The sequence below is a fragment of the Daldinia loculata genome (genome assembly GCF_022478755.1).
Source record: "Daldinia loculata strain CBS 113971 unplaced genomic scaffold F4817scaffold_39, whole genome shotgun sequence".
NCBI classification, from domain to species: Eukaryota; Fungi; Ascomycota; class Sordariomycetes; order Xylariales; family Hypoxylaceae; genus Daldinia; species Daldinia loculata.
The window spans coordinates 188,988-202,198 of NW_026054893.1; the positions used below are offsets into that span (position 1 = coordinate 188,988).

General features: G+C 47.7%; 4 protein-coding genes across 4 annotated transcripts; 2 read left to right on the forward strand and 2 right to left on the reverse strand.

Moving 5' to 3' along the window:
- Positions 1-15: 15 nt before the first annotated feature.
- On the forward strand, positions 16-1,787 carry F4817DRAFT_343452 (uncharacterized protein). Its single transcript, XM_049304031.1, has 3 exons — positions 16-276; positions 341-854; positions 1,064-1,787. The coding sequence occupies exons 2-3, from the start codon at positions 614-616 to the stop codon at positions 1,486-1,488; spliced, it is 666 nt and encodes a 221-aa protein (XP_049157212.1). The 5' UTR covers positions 16-276; positions 341-613; the 3' UTR covers positions 1,489-1,787.
- Positions 1,788-1,927: 140 nt separating this feature from the next.
- On the reverse strand, positions 1,928-3,633 carry F4817DRAFT_317756 (PRA1 family protein-domain-containing protein; the record flags this gene model as incomplete). Its single annotated transcript, XM_049300842.1, has 2 exons — positions 1,928-3,108; positions 3,177-3,633. The coding sequence occupies 2 exons, from the start codon at positions 3,631-3,633 to the stop codon at positions 1,928-1,930; spliced, it is 1,638 nt and encodes a 545-aa protein (XP_049157213.1).
- Positions 3,634-6,643: 3,010 nt separating this feature from the next.
- Positions 6,644-7,436, forward strand: F4817DRAFT_343468 (YjgF-like protein). Its single transcript, XM_049304032.1, has 2 exons — positions 6,644-6,837; positions 6,915-7,436. Exons 1-2 carry the CDS (start codon positions 6,726-6,728, stop codon positions 7,235-7,237), a joined length of 435 nt encoding a protein of 144 aa, XP_049157214.1. The 5' UTR covers positions 6,644-6,725; the 3' UTR covers positions 7,238-7,436.
- Positions 7,437-7,990: 554 nt separating this feature from the next.
- On the reverse strand, positions 7,991-13,090 carry F4817DRAFT_174283 (P-loop containing nucleoside triphosphate hydrolase protein). Its single transcript, XM_049298249.1, has 5 exons — positions 12,153-13,090; positions 11,326-12,105; positions 9,609-11,275; positions 8,939-9,548; positions 7,991-8,875 (listed from the first exon to the last, which is right to left on the reverse strand). Exons 1-5 carry the CDS (start codon positions 13,012-13,014, stop codon positions 8,043-8,045), a joined length of 4,752 nt encoding a protein of 1,583 aa, XP_049157215.1. The 5' UTR covers positions 13,015-13,090; the 3' UTR covers positions 7,991-8,042.
- Positions 13,091-13,211: the final 121 nt, after the last annotated feature.

Sequence of the window (13,211 nt, forward strand, 5' to 3'; positions counted from 1 at the left end):
CTCCACCGACCCGCAAGCTCACCTTCGGAACCAGACCACTAGAGCGGATCCAGATTAGCCCTAGCCCAGGATCAGTTCTAGGCGGTTTTAGGGCAGCGCAGATCGTCCAGGGGGTTTGCCCAGCCAGCCCAGCCCCTTGAATTGTCGGTGAGAAAGTCGATCCCTTCTCTCTTATTCGCAGTTCCAATTCACGATACCTTCCCTCTGGACCTCTACAAGCCGTAAAAATAAAATAAAAATCCCTTTCTACTCCAGCATCGCGTCCCGCCGAAGTGGGTAAGTCACCTCGAATCTGTTCACAAGCTGGCCGGTGCGTTTTATAGCTTATCGAACCACGCAGATCGTCAGATCATAAAAATCGATCTTGATCTTCATAAAAGATCCGCTCCGGCAGCTGTCTGTGAGAAATATCCCTTAGCTTGCTTTTACGGCTCTTTTTCGCCTGCCCCCCGCCGCGTCGATTAAGCATCGGCAGCTAGATCTGTGATACTCGAACTGCAGAACTGCATGTCGCAAGTTTGAGTGAGACAGCTTCATATATATACATACAATTTATATATTAGCATATTATTTATTATTATTATTTATATACCCGAGACGTCAAATTTTTACCATGGGTTTCTTTGACTGGGAGGACGAGGACGCCGAGTCCGTCGTCTCGACCTCGACACGAAAATCTCACACCGTCCATTCGTCCCGTCCGCATCGTAGCAAGCGTCACTCAGGTGCGGGATCCATCTTCGGCGGCAGCAGTAGCCATCACAGCAGCCATCAAGACAAGCACAACAGCTCGCGGAGCTCCTCCTTCTTCAACCTCGGGAATGGCAGCAGCCGAAGTTTCTTCAGCCTCGGTGGTGAGTTTTTTCTCCCATTTCTTTCACACATTCCTATATTCTATTTCGTGCGTCCCTTTGCTCTACAAGCCCATTCCCCTGTCGAATGACACGTAAGCACAATGGTGGATTTTCGGAAATTTTCTTTGGACCACGTAGTATAACTACCTATACTATTGTCATACGTGCCACCTACCAAATAAGCGACTAACAACGGGCATTCCTAACAGGCCGTTCCAATTCGTACTACAAACGTCAGCCGCGCTCGTCCTTCATCCAACGGACAGTAAAGAAGCTGCGCCGGCTTTTACGCGACCTAATATACTATGCAAAGCGCCACCCTATCAAGGTGTTCATGCTGGTGATCATGCCTCTCATCACCGGAGGTGCTCTAACCGCCCTCCTAGCCCGCTTCGGCCTCCGCCTGCCTCCGACCATTGAGCGTATGCTGGGTGTTGCGGCCCGCGCCGGTTCGGGGGACAGCGTTGGTCTCATGAGCGAGGCCGTGCGCATGGCTGGCGGTCTCGGCAACAATGAGAGCCTCTCTGTCCACCGGGTCCGTGATGGTGACTACCAATGGGAACGGCGACGAGAGTACCATAGCGAGAGTCACGGCCGCGGGTTCTTCGGCAGTATTCGAGACTTCTTTTCTTAGCGTAAGAAGCATGTAGGTAGTGGGGGACTTAGGTAGGCGGTTGGCTTTGGGCGGTATATAATGGCTTATGATGAGGTATGGGGCGAAGTTCAGGTGCCCCTTACCTACTACGAATTTATGGATGGCGTTTTAGGACTGATTCTAGGAAGAGATTTGAGAGATTCTTCACTTCATAGCATTCCTTATTCTAGCAAGAGTTTGGGTTACGATTGATGTCCAAAAAAAGAACGGTTCGAAGAATCGATACGATACCCTCGTGTTAGTTAGACTTGTCGTAATTTAGAAAGTCGTTTACCGAATGTGCCTTCATAATAAGTGAAAGTGAGACTATGATCAATATTGTAAGAAATTTCGGACAAGTTGATGAATCATCTGGCATATCAATACTTTATTACGCGGCTATGCTTTGCTTATTAGAATAACTAGACGACTACTTGATTTATTTCCCTTTCCTTTTTTTAGGGGCAACCGCTTTCCGTTTCGCAGCTGCAATGGGCGGCGAAGACTTTTTACTCTTGGTACGTTCGGGTGAAGGGGATGTTTGCATCACAATTTCGTCTCGACTCCTTTCTCTTGAAAGCCGTGCATCGTTCGCTCCATCGTCACTAGTTGTCTCATCCTCCTGTTCGTGCCTATTCCTCTCCTCCCTGCTTCTGGGGTGCCTCGAACTGCTCCTATCTGCAGGAGCAGTCCTGCCCGCTGCGTCAAGTCTGGCGGCCGCAACTCCATCAGCATACAGCGCACGTGGACCCGCAGTTTGATATTGGAAGGGATCTCTGATTTCTGTAAGGGATGTGCGTGAAGACGAAGGCTTTGCTGTGGGATCCGAGGCATGGCGTTGATTAGGGGGTGCATGTACGTATTGATAGTCGAAAGGAGGGGAGTCTCGCACTATAGACTGGGGACGACGAGTAGAGGACGTAGATGATACGCCCGAACGAGGACGTGAATGTGAGGCGTTAGGTGGAGGGAAACGTCCCATGGGAGGGGCAAGTTGGTTTTGCTCTGAACCCGATTGAGGATCATCGAATTGTGAAAGGGGAACAGCATATCGCTGCTCCTTTTCCTTGCGCTTCCGATCACCTCCACCGCGTCGTTTTGCTGCTTCTGCTTCAGCCTGTAAACGTTTTCGTCTTCGTTCAAGAGCCGCAAGCTCCTCCTTGTTCAGCTTAACATCCGCCTTGCCCTTGGCTTGGGCTCTCCGTATCCTTGAAAGGGCCGATTGTACTAGAGCCTCGTCAAGCTCCCTCCTAAGCGCTTGGTTCTCATCGTCCTCATCTTCCTCCTCTTCAGATGCCACCTCCGAGTCGTCTTCCGTTGAGTCGTTTTCGTCATCCGAATGCTGATAAGCATAACCATTCCGTGGCTGGCTACCACTGCTCAAATCTATTCCAGTAAACCGAAGTGGATCACTGGCAAATCGCCTATTACCAGAAGTCGTTACCAAATCAGTACCTTGTGTATCCACATCGTTCTCGCTACCTAACTCTTCCACAACGCGGCGCCCAGTACCCCATATGTTGTCTTCCTCCTCTTCTCCCCGTCCTCTTCGCGGGCGCCTCGATGGTCTTCCCCATTGGGGCGCAGATTTGGGAGCTCGCGGCCGACCACCTAGACCGCCTCCCCGGAAAAAGCCTCATCGATAGGCTTGTCCATGAAAGAAGCGTGGCCAAAAATGACCACGCCACTTGCACCGATCAACCATAGGACAGTGGTGAAAGGTGACGCAATAAGAAATAGAAGACCACAGGTGACGAGCAATCCGGTATACAGCTGGGAGGACGTGGCTTGGAAGGTACCAATGGTGAGGTCCTGTCCGTTAAGTCGGCCAAGGAGCCACAGTCCACCACCTAGAAGTATAATGTCGAAGAGCAGAAGGGGGTTCGTAATCAAGGCGTAAACGCTGAGGAGAATAATAACCAGGAGGTAATTGCTCGAGAAGGTGCCTAAGTTGTAATTGACACGCGACTGAACCTCACCGAAGTTCTCCGGTTTAGACAAACGCTTGAAGTCGAGGAACTCGCTGACGGGACGCATATTGGCGAACCGACTAGAGAGAGAGGTGTTACGAAATCCGGCGAAGCGATCCTGAATATTCAGGCGCGACGTCAGGACGTCGAGAGGAATCTGGATACGAGAAGCCATTGTGTCGTGTAGAAAAAGTAATAGGATTCGATGTTTCGAAATTCTTTGTCGGACACAAAGTGGTACACAGAGAGCAGCTTCAGATAAGGCGATTGAGTGTTAGAAAGGGACGCCGAAATCAATTCAGATGAGGGATGATGAGCTAAGGTATTTCGGTCTAGACTCAAGACAAATGCGAATGATGCTCCAAATGGTATTGATATTGTCGTTATTGCCGTGGTGGAAGAAAGATCTGTCAAAAAGGCTGAAAGTTAGAAATGGACAAGTAATTTTTAAAATTAGATACACCCGGCCGGTCCTGGCTGCATCAACAAATAAGGGGCAGAGCTAGTAGCTTACGTATTGATCTTCTTCCACCACCAATTGGCCAGCTGAGATTTTAGGCGATGTACAACCTCTAAGTACCCTGGTGCCTTAGAAGGCAGCAGTATTTCCCAAGGACTTAGGGAAGAAGAAAGTCGTCCAGAGACCGAAAAAAAAAAAAGCGAAGGTAAGAAAATTGAAATGGATGAAGTCTTTTAATAAAGACAACGTCCAAGTTTGCTTTTTCTTTCTTCCTCGTCAATCGTCAATCGTCAATCGTCACCGGAGTGAATGACGATCTCTCGTAGCCAAAGCCCAGGGGGTAATGCCGATTTGCACTATTTCCCCCCGGTCTTTGAAAAGTTTCTGCTTTTAAGAACGGGACTCCGCTGGTGCCAAGTATCGTGAAACGCTCTACTTGGTACCACAATACACGCAAAAACCTTCACCACGCCTCCGACGGGGTGAAGGAAGATGGTGTTGAGGGGAGGTAGAGAAGAGGAACCTAAGAGGAACCTAAGAGGATCAATGAGAATCAGGGCTGCCAATGCGTTTTATTCTTCTCGGACTTATGGATTGTATCTAAGGCGTCACTGCAAGATAGTTGATAATGCGGTGTGAGAAAGCTGGCAGCCGCTAACTGGTGGTAGATCTTGCGGGCTGGCGGGTTGGGTTGAGAAAAAAGTGGGATACAGCTGCACCTGAGAAGTACCTAAGAAGCACCTAAGAAGCATGTCCGGCCCCTGCACCCCGGTCAAGCGGGCGAGTTTTAAAGCACGGTCCACTTGCGTTCCTGCCCAATACATACCTACCTACTACTACCTACATGTATGTAATAAACATTCATTATCAGACCTTCAACTTCCCGTCCTGATGCAGATAGCAATACAGATACAGCAGGCGCCTATGTAAGACACGGCTTCTTTCAACCACTCATATCCTCGGCCACCATTCCATGTCTAAGAAAACTTAATAAACTCTACAGCATCCAAGCATCAACCATGTCGACTGCAATGTAGCATCACTTTGAAAACTCGAACGATACTAAGAACCAAGAATAACCCAATTGTATTCGTATCATGCCGCGTTCTCCGCTTGCTTCGGCTTACACGGATACACCAGCCTCAATACTGGAGACAAGTTCAGCTCTGTCCAGTAGATTGAGAACCGCTAGGGTCGTCTAGTTTGGAGTAAATGATCTCGGGTTTGCCACGTTCTAAGCTAAGGATCACGCCGAACACGCAACTCCCAATGCCATATTCCACGCAAACCTAACGATTTTACTAAATATATCTTAATCTCAGTCCTGTGTCTTACTCGAGATCTCTCTCTTTATAGACGAAAAGTTTGGAGTAGTCGTGTTTGCTATGAAGTGGTGCAAACAAGCCGGTATCTCTTCTTCTTGAAGCCACTACGCTTCGGGGCTTTTGAAGAGGAGTGGATTTGTCGGCAGTTACCCACCAATGAATGACGACTAGATTGTGATGTACATCTCCGGGACCGATCTCGATTACGGGCTATGACCACGGCCGGTGTGAATTGACCAGATTCCAAACGTCGAGAGGTTGATATAGTATCTACTCCAACATCCAATACTTCACTATCGCTGCAAATGAAATATATCTTGAAGGTGAAATATTGATATGGGTTTTGTATTTTATATATGGTACTTAAACCGCTTAATCACGGTAAGAATATTACTCTTCCTTCATATGAAGTCAATGTGTAGTCTCCACAGAGCCACCACGAATAGAACGACTCAAGATAGAAATAAGATCACGATACCACTTTTAGTAAAGGCTCCTAAATACCCAGATACGCGCAGAATATTAACAAGCGACACTATAGTATGCTATAAGTATTCTCCGAGATTAATACAATCTAACTATCGATTTGCGTTGCCCAATAATTAAAATTGTTCCTACTTTGTTCTAGCTAGTGTGTTAGTTTCTAAATTCCGAATAGAGTTGATAATATCTAAGTGTACGAATTGTTTAACTAACTAACTAATACAAATGTCAATTCTATGACGTTAGAGTTTCAATTATAATAACAGCTGGATCATGTGGTGAACAATTGTATAGAGCTTTTATGCACAGAGTTCGGAGTCTTACCAATCCTTCCAATAAGAGTTCCCCTTCCCTTTGAATTCCACTCCACTACTATGTATATTAGTCTTGGCTATCTTACTTATTTGATTGATTAATCAGATCGGATTTCTTCTTGTTCCCGGTCCAACTTGGCAGCCTTGGTGACTCACTCTACCACTTGAGCTACACTCCCAACAACGGGGATATTGGCTTGTCTAGGTGCCATTCGGAGGAACAATCAATAATCAACTGGCAAAGGTCTCCATACGCTCATTAGGGTTATGTTTCATAGATATTTATGTTTACTTCAATTAATCACTGTATAGCTGTCTAATAAAACAGTAAAGCAAACAAATGATTAATGCAATAGGTTGTCATGTTAAAAGGGATTTCGTGAGATGTGAAGGGGTATTTTTCTCATTTTATTTCGAATTTCTACAGTCCATATAAGTAAGTGTATGAGCTTATGTGCGAAATAGGGGCGCACTCGGATGTCTAGTTCGTTATTCATAAATAGTATGTAAGGCAAATAGTGCTAATCATCTGACCTAGGATACTGGAGAAATATATAAATGGAAAGATGCAAGGTTGGATTTTCTACATAGTTCAGACTTGCCAAATCACCTCAGGCACACATCACTCTCTAGCAATTACTAGTCTAATTATCAAAGTATCATTTACCAATATTTCTCTATCGCAATGTCTGGTCTACCATCATATGCGTATCCCGGAGCTGGCGAATGGGCTCGTGAGACGATGCATTACAGCCAGGCCATCCGTGTAGGAAACAGCATATTTATCTCTGGTCAGGGTAAATAGAACATTCATCTTAATCCTACCTTGACGTTCCTCATAGATATTTTCGAAATCTAACTCATGATTCAATAGGTGGCTGGGATCGTACCAGCATTTCGCTCAAGCAAGATACCCTAGAAGAAGTAGATCAAGCTTTCGACAACGTCGACTACACGTTGAAGCATGCCGGAGGTAAGGGCTGGTCTCAGGTATATCGTGTGGTTACATACAGCACGGATATTAAGGCCACACACGACCGTATCGTCGAGAACTTCAAGCGCTGGATGCCGAACCATCAGCCGGTGTGGACGGAAATCGGCGTCAAGCAGCTCGGTATGGATACGATGCACATCGAGATCGAAGTCCAGGCTTATGACAAGGAGGGTGCTGCTGAAGCACGGAAGGGTCGCGCTTAGAGGTGTTGGTCGAGCTCGGGGGAAAGCAATATATAAGTGTTTGTAAATTATTGAAACTCTACTTATCCGCACTTCACTAGTTGCGCCCACGAAGTCCAAGAGAATATACGACACTTGGTTTGCGTGGGAGCAAGGGCATCCTTATAAAAGATATACGTACGACTTTGAAGAGATGAATAATGTGAAGTCTATAGAAAACGTTAAATTTGAATCTACTATCATTGGCGAACAGTTGGCTTTAGTATTGGGACTCTATTGATTGTCTTGCCCTAACCGAGAAAGAGTAACCTCGTCAAGTGATAATATTCATGGGCTACATAGAATGTGTAATTCTTATGAACGGAGAAACTTTAATAATAGATTTTGAAATATTACTTTAGAATTTCTCTCCCTCCCCCCTTATGAGGAGAAAATATCAAAAGAGAAATCGCCTATTGACCAAATTAATTCGACGTTCGGTAATGTGCTGAGATTAAGGAGGAATGGCTTAATGAACATAGCCGTAGCTATTTGTATTCTCCTCCTATAGTAGTTGATATACAGGTTTACTCAGGCTTCAACTACAACCTTGTTGAATGTCTCGATAAACCAAAGTATCTCCTAAGTCGTATGGATTCTCTTTCCTCGAAAAGTGAAGATTTAATAGTTGTATCGATCACGTCTCAACATCTTAGACATTTGTATGTCCTCCATTACGCATAGGGTATTTACAAAGCAGATAATAAAGAAATATGCTATTGCATCCTATATCCCACTCCTCGAATTTCCTTCATGCCGTCGCCTATTAACAACTAACCCCTGATTCCTACCACCGCCACCAGCGCTTTTGCTGTCGTCCTTCATCCTCAGCAGCATCGCTCTCCTTAACCACCTTCATAAACACCGACTCCATCGTCGCAGCGGAGATAGAATAACAGTCAATACCGAGTTCCTCCTTGCGCGCCTCCAACGTCTCGATCAGGTATCTTGTAAAGCTGCGCGTAGCGTGCCGCCCCTCTGTAGGCGTAATTGCATCGCCGGCGGGCGATGCACTCGCCGACTCAGGAACCCTGCTATCAGCCGGGACCACGAACCTAACCTGTCCGCCGAGGCTCTCTCCCTCAAAGCGCAGTGCGTTCCCAAACGTGCGGCGCACCCACTCCTCTACGCCACGCATCTCCTCCGCCGTCGACAGCGGGGCGCTGCGCAGGATCAGGTGTACGTGGTACTCGTTACTGTGCGTCTTACGCAGCGCTTCCGTTGTACCAACGGCAAGGACACGACGCGCTATAATTGCCGCACGCGTGGCGAGAGCATCAGCCTCTTCCATCGAGTGTGTTGTTAATAAGACGGAGCGACCGGGTGCCACGGCGGCTAGCGTGCGCCATAGCACGCGCTTCGACGCCGCGTCCATGGCCGAGCTGGGCTCGTCGAGGAGAAGTACTGGTGGGTCGCCGAGTAATGCGATGGCAAGGCTTAATTTGCGCTTGTTGCCGCCTGAGAGCTTGGCCGCCATCTTGCTTGCGTGTGCTGTGATTCCCACGCGGGCCATCACGTATGATACGGCACCCTTGATATCTTCGACGCCTTTGCATCGCGCGTAGAATGTTAGGTGTTCGCGGACTGTGAGGAGATCTAGGGCGTCGAATTGAGGACAGACTATAATATTCATATTATTAGTACTGGTAGAAAGATAGGGGTAATGGAATAGGGGTACCATACCACCAAGGTGCTTCTGAGCTAGTCGCTTGTTCCTGAGCACGTCAACACCCTCGAGGTAGATCCGACCACTACTTGGTGTTAGGTCACCGCGGATCATGTTAATCATAGTAGTCTTTCCAGCACCATTGGGTCCCAGTAAAGCAAGGATCTCGCCCTCCTGGAGACCGAGCGACACGTCGTCAACCGCAACGTTAGGTCCAAACTTCTTGGATACGTGAAGCGCACGGAGGAGATCCATCTCCGATGCGGCCACACGAGCTGTATCGGCGTCAACATCCGGCCGTCCTGACGAGGAACCGCTCTTCTCCGCGTCGTCGATGACTGGTGGTAGGGGCTTAGGCTTCGAGATCCACGCGAAGCTACCGCCTTCAAGCCATAAGAGCAAGCTAAAGAGGCCAACAATTTGGAGGATAAGTAGCATGATGGGCCCGCCAAAAGCGTAGAAGGATCCCGGGTCTGTGACCATGTCCTGACCTCGGCAACGGACGATATACATGTTCAAACTCACAGCCATGCCTCGCATAAGGTTCTGGATAGGAAAGATAAGACCGAGTCCGTAGGCTGTTCCGTCGTTGGCCATCTGGTTGGCACCGTCTGTCATTTGGATAATCTTGATCTAGGGTTAGCGCAAATCCAACTTCGACATTAGGATTAAAAAGGGACACCTTACCAACAGTGCAACGATCGAGATAGCATACATGATAGCCATGAATAAGATCGAGTAAGCAAACGCCGCTGGCTGCGAGCGGGACATGAGAGAAATCAGGTACGCGAAAAGGATAGCTGCAAGCCCGTAAAGCACTTGTATAAACCAGATGTAACCTATACCGAACCATGGAGCGCTAGGAGCGATCAAGGCGGTACAGACTGCGGTGATTCCTAGAACAAACACGAAATCGAACATCCAATACGAAAATAGTAAAGGGAACGGCAGGACACCATTCGAATACTGAAGTCCTCGAACTTGAGATCTGCGCTCGTAGGTCGGGTAAAGAGAGAAGAAAGCTGGGTACAGCGCCTGAAGCAGACAGAATATGGTGACGTAGAACATGCTCTGCCCTCCTTCGGCCTGGTGATATGAGCGAAGAGTAGACAGGTAACCTGCTACGCGCCCCCCGCTGCGGACCTGGTTAACGAGGTTCAATAGGCCAGAAGCGCCCGAAGATCCAGACGTCGCAGAGTAGGCGACAAGTGGCTTGGTGTTATTACCCATCCATGCCGCGCCACCATACAAGATATTCACGGTGTTAGTACGAACGAAGTCCTCGAGGTCGTTCCGGCTATCTACGAGGTAGGGCCCGCCACTATATCCTCTGTAGCTATACCTGATCGTGGAATTAATTATATCCTCGACTGTACTGTTTACAGATGGAGGCCCGAGTGCTAAGGAACTTGTATATGTGTAACTCATACGGTTATCATATGGTGAAAATGACATTAGGCGATTGCAGTCAGGAATCTCGTAGTCCTCGAGAAATGTCCCGATGGCATAAGTTGCGATGATAGGAATAGCGAGGGCGAAGAGGTAGGCCCACCAGTTTGAGCGCAGGACCTGGATCCTCTTTAGGAAGAGAGCCCAGAATTGCTGCGAGTAGGTAACCCACAGAGGTGGTTCGACGTGTGGGCTTTTCATCCTGCTTGGCTGAGAGTCTGCGATTGAAATCTCCTCTGGTGTCTCACCGATAAGTGTGTGCGGCTCCTCGGAGACTTTTAGGAACACATCTTCGATGGTAGGTCCGGTGATATATAACTCCGAATCACTTGAGTTCTTTAGGGAGGCTAGGAGTCCTGCAGCGGACGTCGAGTCTGGCGTTCTGCAAATGTACCTATCATGTTGTTGTGTCACCGGGTATGATATGCTCGATATATCTTCGGTCCTTGGGATGTGAACACGATAGCCTCTGCCGTATTGGTTCTTTAGCTCAGTCGGTGTTCCTTGGCACTTAAGTTTCCCCAGTGTGATTATCACTATATGGTCTGATAAGACCTCACATTCGTCAAGGAAATGTGTAGTCAGCACCATAGTTCTCTGGGATCTCTCGCTAAGAACCACATTCCAAATGGCGCGACGAGATAGGGGGTCAAGACCGGAAGTAACTTCGTCCATTAGACAAACGGAGGAGCCGCCGACGAGCATACAAGCCAGTTGGAGTTTTCTCTTCATACCGCCGCTCAAGTTCCTTGCGAAGTTGTTCTTCTTGAGCGCAAGGTCACATTTTTCGATCAGCTTTTCGAGGGCCGTTGGATCTTCGGTATTGCCTTTGAGAGCATTCCAGATGACCAGATGTTCGTAGACAGTCAGGTTGTCCCACAACACATTACGCTGTGGACAAATACCTGTATAAATTAGTAAAGGATCCTAGTTCCAATTGTATAATGCAACTTACCCAATTGCGATGGCGAAGCATTGATGTTTACTTGACCCCCGGTAGGCACTTGAAACCCAGCTAGCATGTCGAGAGTTGATGTTTTCCCAGAACCATTAGGACCCAACAGGCAAAGGATTTGGCGTTTCTGACTGACAAGATTCAACCCATCCACGGCTTTCGTTTTCGGAGTGCGGGCACAGCAGAACAATTTCTTGAACCACGACGGCCGATACTGTTTCTCCAAGTCGATAGTCTCGATGGAGACATGGGAATTGACTGCTTCTGGAGTGTCATGAAACGTTCGACGACGGCGATTGTTCCCGTGTAGAAACGTCTCAACCAGAACGGCTAACAACGCGTAACCAATGATTTGGACAACCAAAATAATCCAGAGGAAATAAGGGCCGACGAGACTGACCCAATTGACCCCGTGCCCTTGACCGGTAACCGGTCCCATGTCTAAGCTCGAGTCTGGTATTGGTTGCTGCATGTTGAGGCGGATCCCAGCAATTTCGGCCTTAGCAATGAAGTTGAAGAAGTAGATGTAGTTCACGCTAGGAAAGAAGAAAGACAACGCAGCGACCTTTCTAAGAGGAGCAGAGCTTGCTGGGTTTTCTGAGAAGGCAGAGCAGATAGCTAGTAGCCAAGGAATCAACGAAACCCAAAGACTAGCAAAAGCAGATCTCTTGAAAAATGCAGCCCCAAACACAGACGCACTTGTAATTGCCCATCCCGTGAATATCTGCCAGAATATCGTAACAGCCGCATTTTGGCTAGGGAAAAAGAGAGCCCAGTATACTAACGAACGTTAGAGAGCATTCAAAGTTGATGACAAGGTCACTTACAGGCTCCCATGATGATCCACAGAGGAAGGTATAGGATATCAAATGTGAAAACATAGCTCAGAACCCTCGGCCAAGCAACTACTCCACCCATTGCGTCGATTAGGTCTGACATCCCTGATTCCCTCTCGGACGCTATCATACCCGCAACGTGATGGCCAACTGGGATAAAGGTGATGTAGTAGACGAAGGACAAAAGATACAGCGCCAAAATGAGAAAGCCCCTTCTCGACTGCTCATCTACTTCCTCTTGTGTTTGATAAGTATATGGCATGAAGTCCGGACTTTCAGTTAAGTTAAGCATCGCGTTTTCGATTGCTAGCTGTAAAGGTAGGTAGACCTTATCGACAGCGCTGTTCGCGTCGAAGACGTTGAAAGACCAGTAGCTGAGGCTGGGGTCTGTTCTGATGGTATAGTTCCATGTTGCGTTAACATGTCCGCTGAGAGGCGAGTCCTTGAAGATCACTACCGCATGGCATGGTGAGTTCCCATGATAATCCACCGGGCAAGTGGCGTCGATCTTGTTAGAGTCATCCAGATGAACAAGTCTATTCGAATCTAGGGGGTCTGTAATCTTCTCAAGAACAGGCTGAAAGTCAGACCCAAGGCCAGGCTCTTGAACTAAGACAAGCGATTTCGAATTACTCGCCATGCTATCGGCAAGGCTGCTGACCGAACGAGGGTTGGCGATTCCATATCTATTAGTATCCTTGGAGAAATTCTGAACTTCAAGTAAGAGGACCAGAACAACTACCGGCAGGAGGAGAGATCGGAAGAAAGTCGAGCGCCACTTTCGAAGAATGGTGATGAGGAGGTTCTTCCTCGTCAACGCCCACGTCTGGCGCCCTAGCGATTGTAGATTCATCTTTACAGAGCCGACGATAACTGATAACAGAATTTATGCCATACGTGTCATCGAGTAGGTTAACGCTACTATAAAAACCAGCCAAATTGTCGATTATTATTGAGTATTCAAATCGGGGGCAGATATAAATCATATATGATACGGCCCAGTTCCGAATTAAAATTGGCATTGGCCAAGCCACCCACGGCAGTATACCA